The sequence below is a fragment of the Ylistrum balloti genome, unplaced genomic scaffold, assembly GCF_031769215.1.
Source record: "Ylistrum balloti isolate Yb309-2 unplaced genomic scaffold, AGI_CSIRO_Ybal_v1 Utg369760, whole genome shotgun sequence".
Lineage (NCBI taxonomy): Eukaryota > Metazoa > Mollusca > Bivalvia > Pectinida > Pectinidae > Ylistrum > Ylistrum balloti.
In genome coordinates, this window is record NW_026781959.1 from 96,025 (window position 1) to 119,964 (window position 23,940).

The window sequence follows — 23,940 nt, forward strand, 5'->3', positions numbered from 1 at the left end:
ATTGCTTTGTGTACTTGTTGCTATCCTTGTGAAAACATCTTTCACTGCTTTGTATACTGTCATCTTTATATCTTTGAATATTTTTGTCTAAAAATTTTACTACTTTGATATAGTTTTGTTCAGAAATCTTCATCGTACCGCACCTTACCATACGACTGTTTACTATCTACATAATTTTGTCATCAGAATGATCTTATTCTCAAAAATTACAAAATATTAATTTGCAATCAGACCTTGAATTGCATGGCTGTGCTCAATCTCAAACATCCTTTCCAAAGCAGCTGCTACCAGTCTTTTAAACTTGTGGTGTCCTAGGGGATAGGGTCCCATCCTGCATCAGTGACCCCTAGGCTGATTAGTAGTGGCAGGACATATGAAAATCATACACTTTACATGTCAATATTTGGTATTGGACACTGGCTAAATTCGATGTGGTTTTTAACGTTTCTGATTAATGGACCTGTTCATTATTTTGCCAAGTCATGTATGGAACATCCTGAGCTCTGTTGGATACTCAAGATGATTGCCTGCTATTTTAAATTTTGACATTTAAATGTTGTTATCACTATTTCTGAAGAGCTATAGAAGAGACCTCACCTAGAAACTTTGATAAGTTGAAACATGAAAATACCTTGTGCTTCATGTCTCTTTGATGTGTTTTGTTGTTTTTTTGAAGATATTTACTAGAGGTGACCTTTATTTTACAGAATCCTACAGAATCATCTGGTGAAACAATGGATGTAAATAGAGGAAATAATGGATTTGAATGCGACAACTCTAGTCAGAAGGATCTAGATGCTAGCAATATGAAAAGCAGGGGAATCAACCCTTGTAAGACTACACCTTATCACACTTATAATAGTGATGATGAAGGCCTGCCTCCATTTTCAGAATATTGTAATCTGAGCAGTGTTGAAAATAACCGGGCTTTAATTCAGTCCAGTATTGACAGAAGGAATGGTAGCACAATTGTTGTTGATAAACCTGGCATTGCTGAACCTAACCAGGCTTGTGGATCTAACCAGGCTGATGGTCAGTCCAATGATGAACCTGGCATTGCTGCACCTAACCAGGCTTGTGGATCTGACCAGGCTGATGGTCAGTCCAATGATGAACCTGGCATTGCTGCACCTAACCAGGCTCATCAATCTGACCAGGATGGCAATTTTGTTCCTGATGGGGGTGAAAACTTTTGAAGCACAATGATGGATCAACCATATACTGTTTTGGTGGTGATCAGCCAACTTTTGAAGTACAAGATGATTACCAACCCAGTGATATACATGACAATTTTCATTGTCAGCCTTTGGTGTTTCATTCAAGTGGAGAACCTGAACCCTGTGATGACCACCCAAGTATTAAGTCTGGCAATAGTGTTTGTCATCCAGGTTATGATCCTGGCAATGGTGTTTGTCCGCCAGGTATCAAACCTGATACGTCAGTGGACCATACCACTGCTGTACATTACCAGGCTGTTCATCAACCTAAAGTTATATTTGATCAGTCGAGTGCTGTATCCAATCAGCCCAGTACTGAACCTGACCAGGTTTTTCCCCATTGCATTGTTAAACCTATTCAGCAAGGTGTTCAACCTGATCAGGCTGTTCCCCAGCCCAATGTTGAACCCGATCAACTGGTTGTTGGTCAGCCATACATTGATCCTGACAATGGTGTTGGTCAGCAATACATTGATCCTCCTGATGTTGCTGTTTGGGTGGCCATTGTTTGGCTTTACCTGGATATTCTGTTTTGCAGTTATAAACTGGTTTGATTTTAGCCAAATGTTAATCTGGGGAAAGCTGTTGATTGTCCAACCAGTGATCCTGATCATGTTGTTAGTCGGCTGGATGTGGATCCAGATATTGCTCTTGTAAGTACAATGCTGATATTGCTGTGTGGTGATTACAGAGAGCATATCATAAAACCATTGCTAAAGCAAAGCTAAGTAAAATAAGTGAGCAATACAGGTCCAATGGGCCTCTTGTTTAGAATTTAAGTTAGCGCATCTAATCATTTCAGATTATTTATGATTGGATGAAGTATTTAGAACTTTTTTTGTACAAAATAGTTATTTCTCTGTATATTTTTTGAAACTAAAATTATTGTGATGTTTAGAATGTTTAATTTATGTAAGACCTTTGATTTTATGTCCCCTAACATCTTAAAAGTGTCAAAACAATACTTGTATCAGCAGAAAAAACAAAATAGCCTGTTATGTTGAAATTTTTAAAGGATTTGTTAGGATTGCATGTACTTCAACTTGTGCATTGTGATTGTTTCATCTATGGTAGTCTGGATCAAAACATGAATTCCAGATGTAGTATATATATAGGTATATGATCAATGAAGTAATAGCAACAGTGTGGACAAAAAACCATCCCAAGTTAGTGTATGTAATATGGTGATTACAATATCAAAAATATTCTACATAAATCTAGGTATGTTTTGCGCTCTAGACACTGAGCATATTTGTGATCGCAATATATATATATATATATTTACTCACCTTTAATCAGAGAACCATATGACAGCTTTTCAAGTCTGACCACCAACATAATTTAGTTGGGTGAATCAATATTATGACATTTTCCAAGTAGTAGTGTTTTATCCTTTTTTCAGTTTATTCTCTGTGATGTATCATTGTTTTCTAGTTACTTGTAGTGTTTTCCCTAAGAGCCGGCAGCCAGCCGATTCAACCGCCTAAAACACCAAATTTTGAAAAGTTGAAGGAAAAAAACACATTTACTGAAACTAAATTTCCCAGATTAATTGTCGTCGTCCATCGAATGTCAGCATAATTTACACAATTGTGTGATTATAACATGTGAATGTCAAAGTTACATGTTACATGCCGGTTAGATTGATCAATCTGCCTCCTGCTTTAAATCTTAAGGAAAACACTGTAGTTGTACAGTACATTGTCACCAGCTTTTGAATAAATATATTAAAAAATGATTCTCTCTTGTTTTTTTTACAAGCTCAATGTCACAGCGCCTCCAAAGTTATAGTAATTAAAAGCTTCAATTGCTCCTAGAATCAGATTTCTCTATATCAAGTGTCTGATGTCTCTTCAACAAATGTCTGATGTCACTACATCAAGTATCAGATGTCTTTACATCAAGTTTGTGATGTCTCTATATCAAGTGTCTGATGTCTCTTCAACAAATGTCTGATGTCACTACATCAAGTATCAGATGTCTTTACATCAAGTTTGTGATGTCCCTATATCAAGTGTCTGATGTCTCTTCAACAAACGTCTGATGTCACTACATCAAGTATCAGATGTCTTTACATCAAGTTTGTGATGTCCCTACATCAAGTGTCTGATGTCTCTTCAACAAATGTCTGATGTCACTACATCAAGTATCAGATGTCTTTACATCAAGTTTGTGATGTCCCTACATCAAGTGTCTGATGTCTCTTCAACAAATGTCTGATGTCACTACATCAAGTATCAGATGTCTTTACATCAAGTTTGTGATGTCCCTATATCAAGTGTCTGATGTCTCTTCAACAAACGTCTGATGTCACTACATCAAGTATCAGATGTCTTTACATCAAGTTTGTGATGTCTCTACATCAAGTGTCTGATGTCTCTTCAACAAATGTCTGATGTCACTACATCAAGTATCAGATGTCTTTACATCAAGTTTGTGATGTCCCTACATCAAGTGTCTGATGTCTCTTCAACAAATGTCTGATGTCACTACATCAAGTATCAGATGTCTTTACATCAAGTTTGTGATGTCCCTATATCAAGTGTCTGATGTCTCTTCAACAAACGTCTGATGTCACTACATCAAGTATCAGATGTCTTTACATCAAGTTTGTGATGTCCCTACATCAAGTGTCTGATGTCTCTTCAACAAATGTCTGATGTCACTACATCAAGTATCAGATGTCTTTACATCAAGTTTGTGATGTCCCTACATCAAGTGTCTGATGTCTCTTCAACAAATGTCTGATGTCACTACATCAAGTATCAGATGTCTTTACATCAAGTTTGTGATGTCCCTATATCAAGTGTCTGATGTCTCTTCAACAAACGTCTGATGTCACTACATCAAGTATCAGATGTCATTACATCAAGTTTGTGATGTCTACATCAAGTGTCTGATGTCTCTTCAACAAATATCTGATGTCACTACATCAAGTATCAGATGTCTTTACATCAAGTTTGTGATGTCCCTACATCAAGTGTCTGATGTCTCTTCAACAAATGTCTGATGTCACTACATCAAGTATCAGATGTCTTTACATCAAGTTTGTGATGTCCTTACATCAAGTTTGTGATGTCTCTTCAACAAATGTCTGATGTCACTACATCAAATATCAGATGTCTTTACATCAAGTTTGTGATGTCCCTACATCAAGTGTCTGATGTCTCTTCAACAAATGTCTGATGTCACTACATCAAGTATCAGATGTCTTTACATTAAGTTTGTGATGTCCCTACATCAAGTGTCTGATGTCTCTTCAACAAATGTCTGATGTCACTACATCAAGTATCAGATGTCTTTACATCAAGTTTGTGATGTCCCTACATCAAGTGTGTGATGTCTCTTCAACAAATGTCTGATGTCACTACATCAAGTATCAGATGTCTTTACATCAAGTTTGTGATGTCTCTGTATCAAGTGTCTGATGTCTCTTCAACAAATGTCTGATGTCACTACATCAAGTATCAGATGTCTTTACATCAAGTTTGTGATGTCCCTACATCAAGTGTCTGATGTCTCTACATAGAATTTCTGTTGTCTACACCAGGTACCTAATGTCACCATCAAATGTCTTATGCCCCTCTTTCAAGTGTCTTATGTATCTCCATCAACTATTCAGGTCTATATATAATTAACTTCAAAATACTCTTCCGCTTACATTGTCCGTTGGGCAGAACGTCAGTAACATTTTGACCACTCATTGGTCAAGCCTTACCTAGTGTCTTTCATTAGAATATCATTATAGATTTTGACTAAAAATAGAAACGAAATGTCCTTAAATAAAAAGACTTTGTGTAAATCTGTAATTCCAAACCTGTATCCTAAATTATTGATTCTTAAACAAAAGGATATGGCATTTCCATTGATAAAAAATGCTCAATTTCTTTTTATAGAGTTGACAGTAAGACAAAAATATGCCAATCCAGGAGGAAGATAGAATGGTGCCCGTTAGGATTCCATGAATATTTATCTTCCACCAGGACTGGCTTTACATCAACTGTTTACCCCATCTGGTAACAGTTTATTATTTACAGTTACATTTCTGTTCTCAGATATTTAGAAAAAATAAAAACAAAACAAAACAAAATGTTGCCCCATTAAAATTTCCTGCTTATCAGCAAGTCCAAATCTATTGAACACCTGTTGTCCTCATAGAAACCAATTGTTTGAAATAGTTTACACATATATAACTTGAATATTGATATAAACATACAATTTTTTAGATAGTACATTATTTTACAATAATGTTTTTTTCATTTATTTGAAATAAAATTGTGAATTAATTTTGCATGAGCAAGTGATGTGGCTTCATTGAACACTTTGTTGTTTCTATGTTTCATGTCTTGGAGTGGATTGGTTGGCAAATTTCAGAATAAAATAACCATGGAATTTATGGAAGTTGATCCTATTAGTGTCAACATTCTGTTTGAAATGGAATCTACATTAAGTAATTTGGACTATCATATTGACGTCTGTCTACTGTAGCAGATGAAGAAACTTAATGATCTAATATGTTATGGCAATAAGAATTTTGTGGCAAAATTGAATGTTTGACAATAAATTTGTTCTGTTAAAATTTGGTAGCTCTACAATTTCTTGTTTCTGGTGAAGGTCTTAATTCCAACAACTTTAGAGATATCAGCACACTGTCTTACTGTATAATGATACTACCATATTGAAGTAAAGAGACTAATGGCCAGTTTTATTAATTACCTTACCAACCGAATCACTGTAAATACACATCTATAAGGTACATATGGTCTCTTATTCTACAATTTAGCGTGGTCATGATATAAAGGTGAATACAACAAAGATTGTAAATATTACATTTATTTACCAGGTGATTACAACAAAGATTTGTAAATATTACATTTATTTACCAGGTGAATACAACAAAGATTTGTAAATATTACATTTATTTACCAGGTGAATACAACAAAGATTGTAAATATTACATTTATTTACCAGAATTACTTTTGGGTGGATGTCTCACCTTGAATGCTGAATGTGTATTTATACACTTGACCAGGCAGGAGTTCAAAGCCTGATATACTCCTATCAGGTTTAGATAGAACTAAATGGGAAACAGGTCGCAGAATGGAAATTTAAACCGTTAACACACAATTACAATAAATAAGCTGAAAGAATCTGATAAGGAGCTGTTCCTTAGATTGAAGACCTTAATAGAGTTAAAAAAAACTATCTATGTAAACACATTTTATCTTCCACTTCCCCTCAAGTTTAATGGTCTGTATAGACAAACTGTAAAGATTTGTAAACTTTAGTAAAAACTAAGAGGTATTCATCATACAAACCAGTGTACCAGGAAGTACAAAATAATTCCGACCTTTATTTTCTTACCACTGTGAAATAATAGGGAGATACTACATCAGGCCGATGACTGAATTAGATTGTATGAGGTGTAATGATATGTTTCGTGACAATATCTAGAACATTTTTAAGTACTACTAAGTGTGTCGCTCTGTAAAAACTCCGTCAAGTGTCCCTGATGTATGAGGTGTAATGATATGTTTCCTGAGACAATATCTAGAACATTTTTAAGTACTACTAAGTGTGTCGCTCTGTAAAAACTCCGTCAAGTGTCCCTGATGTATGAGGTGTAATGATATGTTTCGTGACAATATCTAGAACATTTTTAAGTACTACTAAGTGTGTCGCTCTGTAAAAACTCGGTCAAGTGTCCCTGATGCCGTCTGGCTATAACAGTATTCAACGCTAGTGATAACCATACATATCTAGCAATAAGCTAATACCTGGAAACAAGCACACTCATAATATCATTGTTCTTAGCAATTGTAAATGTAATTTATTTCATTTTCCTACAATAAGCCCACCTGCTGACTTTCGGTAAGAATTGGTATGTTTGGCCCCCTGACCGATTTAATACAGTAAGGAAACCTTTGCTAAACTGAACATTTCTGACCATGTGACATGTGACATGGACAAACATTGTAGGATATCTACATCTAGGCAGCTATGGAACCACAATAGTGTCCTCAGAAACAGATGGAATGATTTCTTATGAAAATTTGTATGGATACTGCCATCTTTGAAAGGACAGCAGATGTAAACAATTGGAAGGAAGAAACAGTGAAAGGAGTCTATGAAATAACCTTATGTGATGAAATCTCAAACCTCATCTCCTCCATCAGCATTTTGTAAATCAATACAGGATTACCAGACAAATCTTTATAGACACTAGTCTTCTGGACTTGTCAACTAGACCTCTTTTATTGACAAAATCAGATCAGTTGTAAATTAGTTTTAAAAACACTTTCAGAGACACTAACTGAATCAACCTGCATCTTGCAACACCAGAACATGTCCTTACTGGAATGGTAGGTGAAGATCTAGATAAAATACGATACATTTTGCCAGGTTTATAAAGAGACTGGCCTGAGAGATTAACCAGCCAGAAGGCAATTAATGTAGAGCCTTTGTAGGATTGTCTGTAGAACCTGTGTGGGATTGTCTATGGAACCTGTGTGAGATTGTCTATAGAGCCTGTGTGTGGGATTGTCTATAGAGCCTGTGTGGGGGATTGTCTATAGAGCCTGTGTGGGGGATTGTCTATAGAGCCTGTGTCGGGGATTGTCTATAGAGCCAGTGTGGGGATTGTCTATAGAACCTGTTTGGATTGTCTACAGAGCCTGTGAGGGATTGTCTATAGAATCTGTGTGGGGGATTGTCTATAGAGCCTGTGAGGGATTGTCTATAGAGCCTGTGTGGGGGATTGTCTATAGAGCCTGTGTGTGGGATTGTCTATAGAGCCTGTGTGGGGGATTGTCTATAGAATTTGTGTGGAGGATTGTCTATAGAGCCTGTGTGGGGGATTGTCTATAGAGCCTGTGTCGGGGATTGTCTATAGAGCCAGTGTGGGGATTGTCTATAGAGCCTGTGTGTGGGATTGTCTATAGAGCCAGTGTGGGGATTGTCTATAGAGCCTGTGTGGGGGATTGTCTATAGAAACTGTCTGGATTGTCTATAGAGCCTGTGTGGGGGATTGTCTATAGAGCCTGTGTGGAGGGATTGTCTATAGAGTCTGTGTGGGGGATTGTCTATAGAAACTGTTTGGATTGTCTATAGAACCTGTGTGGGGGATTGTTTATAGAGCCTGTGTGGGGGATTGTCTATAGAACCTGTGTGGGGGATTGTCTATAGAAACTGTTTGGATTGTCTATAGAACCTGTGTGGGGGATTGTCTATAGAACCTGTGTGGGGGATTGTCTATAGAACCTGTGTGGGGGATTGTCTATAGAGCCAGTGTGGGGACTGTCTATAGAGCCTGTGTGTGGGATTGTCTATAGAGCCTGTGTGGGGGATTGTCTATAGAGCCTGTGAGGGGGATTGTCTATAGAGCCTGTGTGGGACTGTCTATAGAGCCTGTGTGGGGGATTGTCTATAGAGCCTGTGTGGGGGATTGTCTATAGAGCCTGTGTGGGGGATTGTCTATAGAACCTGTGTGGGGAATTGTCTATAGAGCCTGTGTGGGGGATTGTCTATAGAGCCTGTGTGGGGGATTGTCTATAGAGATTGTCTATAGAGCCTGTGGGGATTGTCTATAGAGCCTGTGTGGGGGATTGTCTATAGAGCCTGTGTGGGGGATTGTCTATAGAAACTGTTTGGATTGTCTATAGAGCCTGTTTGGATTGTCTGTAGAGCCTGTGTGGGGGATTGTCTATAGAGCCTGTGTGTGGGATTGTCTATAGAGCCTGTGTGGGGGATTGTCTATAGAGCCTGTGGGGGTTTGTCTATAGAGCCTGTGTGGGGGATTGTCTATGTAAGGGTATCTTATGGAAAAGAAAGCAAGCCTAGGGTTCAACACATAGTAGCGATTATATATTGGCTTGCAGATTTTTGGGGTTCCCAAAGTTTTTCTGGTAAATAAGCCTGACCCAGATTGAAGAAAATAAATAACAAACATATCTAGATTTTAAGATTCATCAAATGCAGGGAGTAAAATTTGTCTTGTGGCTTACTATTATTAATAAATGGTAGAAATTGACCATTATAAAACACTTTCATTTTATAATTCTGCATTTATATCAATATTCCAGACACATTTTGGCTTGGACCATCTGGTGATGGTAGTTATGTGCTGTACTATTAGTTGTGAACTGTGCAGAGAAAATGGTCTTATGATTTATACAACAATACACTCTTTACCCTATAGTTTGATATTGTTATTATGGTATATAGGTGTCCACTCTTTACCCTATAGTTTGATGTTGTTGTGGTATATAGGTGTCCACTCTTTACCCTATAGTTTGATATTGTTGTTGTGGTATATAGGTGTCCACTCTATACCCTATAGTTTGATATTGTTATTATGGTATATAGGTGTCCACTCTTTACCCTATAGTTTGATGTTGTTGTGGTATATAGGTGTCCACTCTTTACCCTATAGTTTGATATTGTTGTTGTGGTATATAGGTGTCCACTCTATACCCTATAGTTTGATATTGTTATTATGGTATATAGGTGTCCACTCTTTACCCTATAGTTTGATATTGTTGTTGTGGTATATAGGTGTCCACGCTTTACCCTATAGTTTGATATTGTTATTATGGTATATAGGTGTCCACTCTTTACCCTATAGTTTGATATTGTTGTTGTGGTATATAGGTGTCCACGCTTTACCCTATAGTTTGATATTGTTGTTGTGGTATATAGGTGTCCACGCTTTACCCTATAGTTTGATATTGTTGTTGTGGTATATAGGTGTCCACGCTTTACCCTATAGTTTGATATTGTTGTTGTGGTATATAGGTGTCCACGCTTTACCCTATAGTTTGATATTGTTGTTGTGGTATATAGGTGTCCACGCTTTACCCTATAGTTTGATATTGTTGTTGTGGTATATAGGTGTCCACGCTTTACCCTATGGTTTGATATTGTTGTTGTGGTATATAGGTGTCCACGCTTTACCCTATGGTTTGATATTGTTGTTGTGGTATATAGGTGTCCACGCTTTACCCTATGGTTTGATATTGTTGTTGTGGTATATAGGTGTCCACGCTTTACCCTATGGTTTGATATTGTTGTTGTGGTATATAGGTGTCCACGTTTTACCCTATGGTTTGATATTGTTGTTGTGGTATATAGGTGTCCACGCTTTACCCTATGGTTTGATATTGTTGTTGTGGTATATAGGTGTCCACGCTTTACCCTATAGTTTGATATTGTTGTTGTGGTATATAGGTGTCCACGCTTTACCCTATAGTTTTATATTGTTGTTGTGGTATATAGGTGTCCACTCTTTACCCAATAGTTTGATATTGTTGTTGTGGTATATAGGTGTCCACGCTTTGCCCTATAGTTTGATATTGTTGTTGTGGTATATAGGTGTCCACGCTTTGCCCTATAGTTTGATATTGTTGTTGTGGTATATAGGTGTCCACGCTTTGCCCTATAGTTTGATATTGTTGTTGTGGTATATAGGTGTCCACGCTTTACCCTATAGTTTGATATTGTTGTTGTGGTATATAGGTGTCCACGCTTTACCCTATAGTTTGATATTGTTGTTGTGGTATATAGGTGTCCACACTTTACCCTATAGTTTGATATTGTTGTTGTGGTATATAGGTGTCCACGCTTTACCCTATAGTTTGATATTGTTGTTGTGGTATATAGGTGTCCACGCTTTACCCTATAGTTTGATATTGTTGTTGTGGTATATAGGTGTCCACTCTTTACCCTATAGTTTGATATTGTTGTTGTGGTATATAGGTGTCCACGCTTTACCCTATAGTTTGATATTGTTGTTGTGGTATATAGGTGTCCACGCTTTACCCTATAGTTTGATATTGTTGTTGTGGTATATAGGTGTCCACGCTTTACCCTATAGTTTGATATTGTTGTTGTGGTATATAGGTGTCCACGCTTTACCCTATAGTTTGATATTGTTGTTGTGGTATATAGGTGTCCACGCTTTACCCTATAGTTTGATATTGTTGTTGTGGTATATAGGTGTCCACGCTTTACCCTATAGTTTGATATTGTTGTTGTGGTATATAGGTGTCCACGCTTTACCCTATAGTTTGATATTGTTGTTGTGGTATATAGGTGTCCACGCTTTACCCTATAGTTTGATATTGTTGTTGTGGTATATAGGTGTCCACGCTTTACCCTATAGTTTGATATTGTTGTTGTGGTATATAGGTGTCCACGCTTTACCCTATAGTTTGATATTGTTGTTGTGGTATATTGGTGTCCACGCTTTACCCTATAGTTTGATATTGTTGTTGTGGTATATAGGTGTCCACGCTTTACCCTATAGTTTGATATTGTTGTTGTGGTATATAGGTGTCCACTCTTTACCCTATAGTTTGATATTGCTGATGACCTTTTATAACTACAAATCTTTAGTTTTGATCTCCAGAATTTTCTCTACCCTTGCTCCTTTAGCTCCCCCAGTTCTCAGTCTCTTGATCTCCACTCTTTCTTCTCTCTTGGTCAGTCTCCTTCGATATCTGTGTCTTTCTCTTACAATGGTTTACTTATTGGTTATGGATTTCTCATCAACATGACTAAATCTGTGGTTACGTGGAATCTCGCCAATGGATGTCATGGTTCTGACGATATCACAGTCCTCACAGGTACCGTTAACTATGCCAAACTTTGCGGAAGTCACCCCCATCTTCCTATCTTCAATACTACAATATCTACATAATTGTTCTATAAACAAAACCATATACGAAAGATCGATAACTTGATAAAGAATGATGTCATTATCTGGTTTATTCAATGGTAAAAATAACTTTTACCAATGCAATTTCACAAAATCATAATATTGAGGTGTAATTATATCAGGAGATTACAATTAAATCATAAATTTTCATGGGGCTCAAATTTTTGTGGTATCCAGAATTATATGTTAAATCTTGATCTGCTGGTACTAGTAATTTATATATACATTATTGTCTAAAAGATTATCACCTATTGGAAATAGCAAAATAAACTCAGAATACAAAAAATAGAACACAATGTTTCTTCATTTGGTGAATTGCCCAGCCTTGCTAATCCCTGTGGAGTACTCCCCAGCTGACCATTATCCTACAGGAGGAGAGAGCTGACACAGTATGGCATTTCCTACATATTCAACCTAAATCATTTGAACACTTGATTATTTATATTACCCATCAAACAGATTTATATTACTACAAAATTATAAGAAACAAAAAATACGCCCTTATACGGTTCTGTCATCAATGTTTAACATAAAATAAAATCTGACTTAATTGACCACCGACTAAATCAACATCCTGTTACATCCGACAATATTTCACGGTTCGAAACTTAATCACTGTTTTCTTATGTTAAGTAACATCGACATACCGGAAGCATACTTATGAAGTCATACCTATTGTCATTGATTTTTTTTTCATTTATCATTTTAACCAACATTTATCACTTGAAAAATATCCTAAGTGAATGTCCATATTTGTTTGATATACATGGCTATTTCACGTGACCTGTATCCTTTTGGAACTAGTGTGTCTAAGCTTGTGCAGTAGCAGTGGGGTACCCGAAGGGTAAACAAAATCTTTGTCCTTTACAAAATATACCCAACTGCGCATGTACGTTGCTTTTTTTACTACATCCTGTGAAAGACTACTCCATGTATGGATATACTGTATTTACATTTGAGAGATTTTGATCAGCAAAGAGGTAAGATACAAACCACCACCCATTTACACTATACATCGACAAGTTTGTGTTGGAACATACAACCGATATCTTAATGCAAAAGATATACTTAAGTTTTGCTTCACAGTGTGCACTGCTCTGTAAATCTTAAGATCTATATTCTGTAGGAAGTCGTTGAGCTCAGATATTGTGTCTATCCTAAACATGGTAGATGAAAAGACCCTGTGATATAACAGATATTGTGTCTATCCTAAACATTGTAGATGAAAAGACCCTTTGATATAACAAAAAAGGGCCCTTTATAGACAGGATATATTCCGTCTGTTACTAGTAATAATACCAGACCTTCCTAGCTGTCCTTAATGGAATACGTAATACTGGAGCGTACCAGTAAAGGTAAAATTAGAGGCTATATTTTATCAGCATTTGTTCACAAAGTGACTCTGGTGAGGTAACATTGTTTGTTATGTCAAAGTCAACAGTCTTACACTGAAGTACCTGAATGTATGCATTGTTATATACATACACTATATATGTTATATTAAGCCTCTATCACAAAGAGTAGGGCCAAAAGCCACTCCATTCAATAACCTTGAGCATGACATATGGGAGGGTTCCAAAAACACTTTGAGACACCCCAAGGTCTGCTGCAGCCCAACCCATGTCACACAATTAAAGCCAGTTTGCACAATTCTGGTGCCTCTGGTTTTTCATACTGTCATTTAACAGTTGTCTGGCCCATCTTTGTGCTGTGTAATAACAAAAACAATAGACAATATGTTCTTATAAAGTTCCTTCCCGAACCCCCTTCAATTAGTTTTCAGGGGATATAAAAAGAAAATGAAAAAACGGAAATTCACACAAATTTGGTCAATAGGGTATTTCATTTCTGTGAATATTCTCAGAAAAGCAGAATCTGGCTCATGATATGCATTTGACAAAAAAGCTTGCAATTTCACAAATATGATTTTTGTTTTACACCAACCATAGAAACAACACTGAGCTGATGTCCCAGCTACTTCTGATGGTCAAGTATTCTATTTTGATCTTTACAGAAAGATATATCTATATATAGAGAAATTGTTTGACTATATAAATATATCAACACTGGGGATGGAGGCACAACGTCCCACAATCAATGATATTGGTAAATTCTTACAGGAGCTGCCATGGATACAAAAAGTATAAATATATATCGAGCATTTAAGTAAATTTGTCTCAGGATACTGGTACATCTGGGGATTGTCAGCAAAGAAAACAAAAGGAAAAACAACACAGACTTTGAATTTTTTTGTCAAAATATTAAAAAAAAAATAAAATGTGTTTATGAGACACTATGCCCCCATACTCTAAAGTGGGACATTAAAACAAACTGTACTTTGTAAGGCATTAGCTTCCAACAATTAGAAACTAAACGGAAAAGATCAAAAGCTAACTGGTATGAAAATGGGGAAAAAAGCAACAAAATATTTTTGTAATTTAGAAAAAAGAAATTATGCTGACAAAACTATAAGTGAATTAATTAATGATAACGGGGATATTTTGAAGGAACAGAATGATGTTATGCAAGAGGAGGTCAGTTTTTTCCAACAAAGTATTCTTTGTCACAATTAGATTTGGAGGATCTAGAAGAATCGTTCTCTTTTGAGCATCAGGTTAAATTAGATAATTCAGACAGATTAAATTGTGAAGGAATTCTGAAATTATAGGAAATGGTCGAAGCTTTTGAAAATTATGAAAAATGGGAAAAGTCCTGGTTCCGATGGATTTAGCGTTGATTTTTATAAAAAAATTTGGGCAGATTTAGGTGTGTTTTTACTGAAATCTATAAATTATGCATACAGGGTGGGACAACTTTCAGAATTTCAGACTCGGGGCATCATAACAGGTATTCCAAAAGGAGAAAAAGATTGTAGATATTTGAAAAACTGGAGACCTGTTTCTTTATTAAGTATTGACTATAAAATTGCTTCAGCTGCTATAGCTAATAGACTGAAAGTTGTTTTACCAAAAATCATAAGTGATTCTCAAACAGGCTTTTTCAAAGGTAGGTTTATTGGTGACAACACAAGACTGTTTTATACAAAAACACTTAAGCATGACTGCAGTTAACAATTTATTGATGATTGTAAACGTGTTGTTATATGTACATGGAAAACATAATTTTTTTTGGAGCAAACAGGGGCAACTCGCTCATGAGCACCTAATAAAACTAAGATATCAAGCTTGACTCTGTGACGTCAGAGAAGCACAGTGAAGAAGGCAATCGGCCAGACTCCATATAAGAGAAGTACTTGACTCTGAAGAGACTCGGCTCAACGAGAAGTGACTTGACTCTGTGACTTACTATGTATACAGAGTAGCTGCCTTCAAAAAGTAAGTGAACGAGCTTGACTCTGTGACATCAGAGAAGCACAGTGAAGAAGGCAATTGGCCAGACTCCATATAAGAGAAGTACTTGACTCTGAAGAGACTCGGCTCAAAGAGAAGTGACTTGACTCTGTGACTTACTACGTATACGGAGTAGCTGCCTTCAAACACAGGACAAACTTGACTCCTAGGGTAACCAATGAGGAGACCCTGGACTCTGTAATGATTCAGAGAAGTGACTTGACTCACATAAGGTCCTTGGAGAAGCTAGACTAAAGTTCTAAAGATAACTAATCATATGAAGTGATTGGGGGGAAAAATTCCCCAAGAATTAATGAGCCAAAAATGAGCGAGTAATTCAGTGATATGAGCGAGTATTGCATTTATGAGAAGAAAATGATGAATCAGTTTGTTAGACTTTGAAAAATCATTTGATTCTATCAATTAAAATTTTATACAAACATTCAAAAAGTTGCATAATAAACAATGGCCATCTCTCTAATTTCTTCAGTTTAGGGCGTGGTTGTCGTCAAGGTGACCCACTCTCACCATATATTTTTATAATAGTGGTAGAACTTTTACCAATAGCGATTAAAGCTAACAAGGATGTTAAAGGTATTATTATTAATAACAGGGATCTATGTTTGAGTTAGTATGCTGATGGTGCTTATTTACTAATGGATGGTTCTGAAAATCCCTCAGATCAGTCGTTAATTTGTTAAAACAATTTGCTATCATTTCAGGGTTAAAAATAAATTTACAGAAATCAAGTTTATATGGGATTGGAAATAAAACATTTTCAGAGGAACGTATATGTCCGGAGCTGAATCTATTTAAATATTTAGACATCTTTTAGTTTTAAGAATCAATAGTTCATCATTTACACAATATTTCTCTATCATAGTACACAAATTCATTATTTAACACCGCACAAGTATATATCTATAAATACGTGATGAGGCCGCCCGATCAGCTGATCGAAAGAGCGGGAAAACGATGAAAATGACATGCCATTTTCTCCACGTTGATAATGCTAGTGCGTGTTGTTGAATGTGAATGTGCATCCATGGAAGGATTAGTTAGATAGAACCCTGATGACATGTTTGACTGAAAGGCTGCAGCGGAATAATTGATACTGAGGTTAGGCTGTGTATTTTCTTAGGGCATCGGTACACCATCAGCCCCTCGTCATCGGACATAGCGCCAGCCTCAGTCATGGTGTCGGTGTGTTGCAGACGACAAAATTCCTATCTCACGCGCTTAATTCTAACAAGATTTTATTTTTTTGTTAATTCCATATATTTTAAAGATATTTTTGTAAGGATTGGCATCATTTTTCTTCTTATTTCTGAACGACATCTACTATAATCTCGTTTTGTAGCGTTCCCCACCTGGACAAGTAGTTCTTACATTTTATTTGATATCTATGCGCAAGCCTAATCACCGTACGTAAATATCGAAAATTATTAACATTGGGTTGGGCTTACTTCATGGTGAGAGAATGCAACGCAAGTGTAAATATATCTCATTGGTTGGTAGAATCACAGTTGTAAAAAACATTAGTTTCTAAGTTTGTGCATTTATTCACATCATGGCCAAATCCACCAAAACAATTTCTAGACAAATTAAATAAACATATTTTCCACTTCATCTGGAATTTTAAGACAGAGAAGATTAAAAGGGATATATTTGTAGGTAAAAAAGAAGAAGGTGATCTTAGTGTAACACATATATACTCATTTAATAAATACTTATAAATGAAATGGATAAAGAAAATTTATAATGAGTGTAGTGCTTCTTGGAAATCAATACAAAACATTCTTCCAGTTAACCCTGATATTTTGTTTGATCTTGATAGTGCAAAGTTAATAGAATTAGCAAGACGTGTAAAAAACTGCTTTTGGAAAGATGTAATTAAGGCTCTAGCAGAATTACAGTCAGAACCAAATCTCTTGATGAGTATCTTGGGAAAGTATCTTAAATTTGTCAACATTTGAATCTTTTAGACATTTCACACAATGGAAACAACATGGATTAGTGTAAAAATTTTATTGAAATCCAAGGAACACCTGGTTTACACTATTTAAAGTATTATGCACTAGTCAGAAAAGTAGATAGAAAATGGAAACAAGAATATAGGGAAGAACTTCTCAATAGAATAAATGTTAGACCATTAAAAAGAAGACATACTTTCAATGATGTTGTCAAAATCCAATTCCAAATTTTCATATTCCATGTTTACTGCCAAATACGTTCAAACACCAATTAAAAGCCAAGACAAATGGCAATCAGTATTAAACTTGCAAACCTCTCCCATGGATTGGAGTAGTTTATACAAAAATGTATTCAATTAAACACAGGAGACAAAATTAAAAACATTTCGGTATAAGATATGTCACAGGATCCTACCTACCATTGATTCATTGTACAAAATGCAGATTGTTCCCAATAACAAATGTACTTTCTGTCAAAGACCACCTGAAACAGTGGAACACATCTTTTCTAAATGTTTTATTCAGTACAAATTTTTGAGGAGCTTTACCACTGGTATTCACACTATGAACCAATTGACCAATATTATTTGAGAGAAGTTGACGTCTTGTTTGGCAATCAACGGTTCAGTAAGCTTTTAAACCACTTTCTCCTCCTCACAAAACATCACATATACTACAGTCAAGTTAATCATATAATACCAAACTTTTTGGCATGTAAAGCTATTTTCAAAAAAGTAATGACTGTTGAAAAACTTATTGCCTCAAAGAACAACACTTTGTTGGATTTTGAGCAAAAATGGGGAATTTTTTCGGGTCTTCTTTGAGATAATTTATTTTCGTTTTCATCTACCGATATCAAAGTTCTTCAGTTTTTTGTTTTTGAGGGGTCATCATTAAGGCAATAAAATGGACTTATGTCCCTTAAAAGTCCTCTTTAATCAAAAGAAATAGAAACCCCAACCTTTCCCCTAAAGACCTCCATCAGTCCAAAGGTCCTTGTTTGTTATTGCAAGATATTCAGTATGTGTTATGTGTGAAAGGTGTGTGAAAATTTTGATCAACTTGTATAAAACAAAACTATACAATGACCTGTTTGAAAGTGGTGTGAAGAAGTTGTGAAAAAAGACTGGAGATATTTGGAAAAAAGACTATGGGGGAATAGACTATGTAAATATTTATATTTTGTACATATGAATGGTGTATGGTGTGTGGTGTACGAGAACCCTTCTGTGGAGAGGGCATTATTTGTACGGGACTGATCCCAGGGCCCCAACCCTGGCAGTCTCAATTATCGCTGGAATAATAAAATATTTGTGTAAAAAAAAAAAAAAAAAATTGACAACCAACAAACAGACAGACGAACAGACAGCACAAAAACAATAAGACCCTGATCTTTTGTCCTGGGGCATAAAAATTAGGGATGGAATGAAAAATGTAGGGATGATTTGGAAACTGGAAAGAAAGATAATTTTTTGTTTGGCTATAGCAAAACATGAGAAGTATATGTTCAACAGGGCTCAGTAAAAGGTTCACACTTTAAAGGTATAGAAAACTAAAGAAGGAATGTCGCAATGACCATCTCTGTGTTATTCTGTTGTGCTGCCCATATGTTTATCTCAACCGCAGTCTGTCAATCCATTTCTATGTTTACTTAAGTCTGTCCTTTTCTATTCTGAATGGAGTATGTCTGTTTCTAGTAGTAGTCTTGTCTGTCCATTACTGTCAATTTTGTCTAAAGTCTGTATTCATTTTTCATTATCTTGACTAAATACAGTCAATTTGTTTCATCTTTAATTATTTCTGTATTCTTTTCTTCCAATGATGACAACAGTCAATTTTAAATGATGGATATGTGAGTGATATATAGTCTCAGTGATCTCCAAGTACAGATCACAGTTTGTAAATTTTTTACTTTCATGGTTTTAGAAACTTATTTCTGATAAACAATGACACTTCATAACAGGAAACACAAGAGTTATATCCCTTATTTGAACTCTTACTCTATAATGCTGGTGTATTTCGCCATATTGCGAACTGTGTCTCATGCTCGCCTGGGTATATCTGATTACAAGTGCAGAGTGTGCCACTGAGTAAACATTTAAGTACGTGTGTACAGCCGATGTCACTTAAGTTCAGTTAGTTCATGTCAGTACTGTCATTGTAGAAGGAACAGGGTTCTGTAACAAGTTAAATGATATTGTATAACAGTATTTAAACCAGCTATTACATACTGGATACGGGAAGAACGTAAAGAATGAAGCCAATTTTTTTTAAAATTTTTTCAGTGTTAATAGATATATACTAAGGGGGAAAAGAAACACAACTTCAACTTCACACATTAAGAAGATGATATATTGATGAGTAATATGTGAAATGCACAAGTTAACTTTGAATATTAGACCTGCTGTCTTCAAATTTTCTGAGGTTTTTGATAAATCAGGACTTCATTAGAATCCATGAATTAGGAAACCCTTATTACACAATGTTGAAATGATGGCAGGTGTCAGACCAATCCCTGATAGTGTGTGTGCCTTCCCATTTACAGCTAAAGCTTCTCTAATTCTGCATGGCATAGAGTTCATAAGGACATTGGCTGTCTAGAGGAACCCTTAGAGGAATGTTATTTTCATGTATTTCATTCCTAATTAACTCTTGTAACATTTGTTAGAATCGTTAGTTTAAGGTGATAGTTTGATGGTATACATATATTGACCCTTTGCTGACCCCCAAGGGGCTGATGGGCATGGCCAAGATGGATGTAATTGCTTGAAATTTCAAAAATATTTTTTTCGATACCTAGATAAGGAAGGATAAAATACTTTTCATGGATGGAAGGGTCTTAAGGTGTTTTACCAAAATTGTATATTTCATAACCCCTGGGTCTCATATTTCCCCCCTGGGATGGGGGTAGAGTTTACAGTAGTCTACGTCGGAAAATTACATTTTTGAGCATAATTTGTTTATTTTCTGTAAGAAGTAGCTCTATTTTGATGGTGTGATATTTTGATGGTACACACATACTGTCTGCCCCCCATGGGCTGATGTGTGGAGCCAAAAGGGGTCATATTCTCTCAAATTTCAAAGATTGTCTCAATACCCAAGTATGAGAGAATTTATTAAATACAGTTCCTTGATGGAAGAGTTATATAGGAAAATACATTTTTGAGTGAAATTTCTTTTAATTCAAATGTAGTTAAAAGCCTCCAGTTCAAATAATTTTCACATGTTTCACACTCCTCAATCTCTATTCGACTACTGTACACACACTTCAGCCATACAGTGTCTATATACATATATATTGTTATTTGGAAATGGAAAAGGGGTGATTATGATAAGACTCCACAAAATGGGTTTGTAACCCAGAGAAAATCCCAAAACAATGTAATACATTGGTACTCCATCTAATGACGTCAGCTATAGGTAAGTGGGTCGGTGGAAAATTCAGATCATTTGTGTAAATATTGTTTGGCTAGGAAACAAAGTGACAATGCACAGGATAAATATAAATCTTTGACATATTCCATTGTCTACAGCTTAATACTTTTTTTTCAGACTGACCCTTCATCATGACCGTTCCTGAAAGTAAATTAAAAATAGGTGGTGAAAAGTCAGCAGTTGAAGAAAAGCCAATTCAGATTGGAGGATCAAACCCAGAGGACACAGTGAGGAGGAAAGAGCATCCAATGCAAGGAACTGAATCCACTGTTTATCCGTCTGGTATTGGAGGATCAAACCCTGAGGACACAGTGAGGAGGAAAGAGCATCCAACGCAAGGAACTGCATCCACTGTTTTTCCGTCTGGTATTGGAGGATCAAACCCAGAGGACACAGTGAGGAGGAAAGAGCATCCAACGCAAGGAACTGCATCCACTGTTAATCAGTATCAACTGAAAATCAGTGTTACAATTCAATTGTGTGATGATGTTGATGAATGTCACAAAACTACCACAATGGAGGACCACTGTCTTGGTTTTCAAAGTGACAGTTGCCAAAATATGGAGAGAGATGGTTGCTACAATGACCAAACTCCTGTACAAAATATGATGTCTCTTCTCTGCCAAAGTGGACCATGCTTGGTGGCTAAATGGATCTCTAAACAAGTATGTCACCTCTACTCAAATGGACCATACTTGGTGGCTAAAGGTATGAGCACAGAAGTATCTATCCTTTACCAAAATGGACCACAGTTGGTGGTTCAAGGGTTCAGCATACCAATTTCTCTCCTCTGCCCAAATGGTTCATACTTTGTGGCCAAGCTGACCTGCATGCAGTTTATCTGTTACCAAACTACATCTAACCCATTGGCTAAGAGGATATGCATGCAATATGCTTGCCCCAGGGCAAGACAGCATAGTCTCGATTTCAAGTCTGACCAAAAGTGGTATGGTCTTTCTGGAATTTTGTCACTACAGCCGAGCAGTAAAATACATGTAATGGTGTGTGCTGTAAGAGCCGATTTTCCTCCACCACAACAAAACATGGCAGGAGTTCAGGAAGATCCAATACAGCAGCCAGCACAGAATGACACAGGCTTGTTGGCTATCGCAGACCATGACTTCAATCCTCCGAACTTTGTTCAGCCACAACAAAACATGGCAGGAGTTCAGGAAGGTCCAATACAGCAGCCAGCACAGAATGACACAGGCTTGTTGGCTATCTCAGACCATGACTTCAATCCCCCGAACTTTGTTCAGCCACAACAAAACATGGCAGGAGTTCAGGAAGGTCCAATACAGCAGCCAGCACAGAATGACACAGGCTTGTTGGCTATCGCAGACCATGACTTCAATCCCCCGAACTTTGATCAGCCACAACAAAACATGGCAGGAGATCAGGAAGATCCAATACAGCAGCCAGCACAGAATGAGATAGGGTAGCCTTGACGACAACTGCGATGGATGTCAACAGAGGCAGAAATATTACCTCCCTGATTAATTGAGGAGTAAATATTAGTATGCAAAATTTTTCCTAATATCCCGCCCAAAATTGAAATAATCAAGAACTTTTATCAATAAAATCCCATGAAACAGAATCAAAAGCTTTCTCGAAATCGACCATTAGGAGCATTCCTGGAATACCTAAATCTTCAGCATAAGACATTATGTCATAAAGAGTATGAATATTTTTTGCAGATTCAGCGCCCCGATAAGAAACCTGTCTGATCTTCATTTATAAGCTTTCCTCGAACTGATTTTATCCTATGAGAAATTATTCAAGAAGCTATTTTGAAGGAAATGTTTAACAAAGAGATAGGTCTCCAGTTTTTTTAAGAAATGATGTGGTTTATCTCCCTTTGGAATACAGGTTATTATTCCATGTCTCTGAGTGATAGTAAGCTGACCAACAGAAAAACTGTAATTTATTGAACGGACAACAAAACCTCCTATAAATTTCCAAAAGGTCTTAAAAAATTCAGGGGTGAAACCGTCTGATCCAGGACTCTTATTATTGTTCATATTTTTCAAAACTTTACCTGCCTCTTCTATAGTGATCATACCTTCCAGATTCTTAGACTCTGTGTTACTTAATTTTGGTACTCCACAACCCTGAAGATGATGATTTAAATCGACAGCATCAACTTCTCTAAATCTGTATAAATTTTCATAGAATTATCTAACATCATTTAAAATATCCCCCTGGTTTGTAATCACATTACAATATCTAAATATTCAGGATCACACAACAAAGAATTATTAAGTTTCCATAGACCCCTCCCTCTTTTAAATTCATTTAACTGTAAAACTGTAACTGTAGCTGAATGGTCAGATCTATAACTAGATTCAGTAATTGATTTGTTAACACTAGATAACAGACAGTCTGAAACAAGGAAAAAGTCCAGTCTGGCCTGTTTTACAGGATTATTTCTTCTCCATGTATATCTTTTGGTATCTGGGTGTAGTTCTCTAGAAATATCAATAAGATTATATGTATCTTTAATTTCTAAAACCCTATCCCTAGCAGCTGCATTGGTTATATTTCTATATGTATTATCGTAGTCTAAATCTGGACTCAATACCAAATCCAAAACTGTCTATGGCATCTGAGACTTGATTATAAAAATCAGGATTATCGTGATTTGGTCCATAAATAGTAACTGAAGTTATTCTAGTACCCTCAATATCAATATCGATACCCAAAAAATTTCCATTTGAATCACACTTTTCTTTGTAAACTTTGCTTTCGAAATTATTTTAAAAAATTGCAACCCCACGTGAATTAGATGAAAAAGAAGTGAAAAAACTATCATAACCCCACTCAGTTTGTAGAAATTTAATAGAGCTTACAGTAGAGTAACCTTTTTACTGTTTAAAGTTTTCTTCAAAGAGGTTGCATTCTTTTTAATATAACTGTTAATCAATTTTGAGTTTGCTTTTCATTGCAAGGTAATAAAGTATATCTGCTTTTTCATATGTTGTTGTTGTGTACTTGATCATAAGAAAACAATCAATTTTGAGTTTGCTTTTCATTGCAAGGTAATAAAGTATATCAGCTTTTTCATATGTTGTTGTTGTTGTGTACTTGATCATAAGAAAACATTTCTTTAGTCAATGAACTGTAAATGTGTGGAACAGCTTGCCCCAGCACATTATAAATGCTACTACAGTCAGACAGTTTGAAATTTTAATTGATGAAAATTTTAAAATTAATCAAAATGTTATCATTTAATGAATTCACGGAATAGCACC

At 36.1% G+C, this 23,940-nt stretch overlaps 1 protein-coding gene across 2 annotated transcripts; it reads left to right on the forward strand.

The window, feature by feature from the left end:
* Nucleotides 1–12,873: 12,873 nt before the first annotated feature.
* LOC132543627 (uncharacterized) lies at nt 12,874–23,651 on the forward strand. 2 transcript variants are annotated; one of them, XM_060207143.1, is made up of 2 exons: nt 12,874–12,911; nt 20,807–23,651. In XM_060207143.1, the coding sequence occupies exon 2, from the start codon at nt 20,821–20,823 to the stop codon at nt 22,129–22,131; it is 1,311 nt and encodes a 436-aa protein (XP_060063126.1). In that variant the 5' UTR covers nt 12,874–12,911; nt 20,807–20,820; the 3' UTR covers nt 22,132–23,651. The 2 variants fall into 2 exon arrangements, with proteins under 2 accessions (XP_060063126.1, XP_060063127.1); XM_060207144.1 differs by lacking the exon at nt 12,874–12,911 and adding an exon at nt 19,288–19,356.
* The last annotated feature ends 289 nt before the right edge of the window (nt 23,652–23,940 follow it).

Bases quoted from the DNA above. Each gene is read 5' to 3' on its own strand.
- LOC132543627 (XM_060207143.1), top strand. From the start codon at position 20,821: ATGACCGTTCCTGAAAGTAAATTAAAAATAGGTGGTGAAAAGTCAGCA.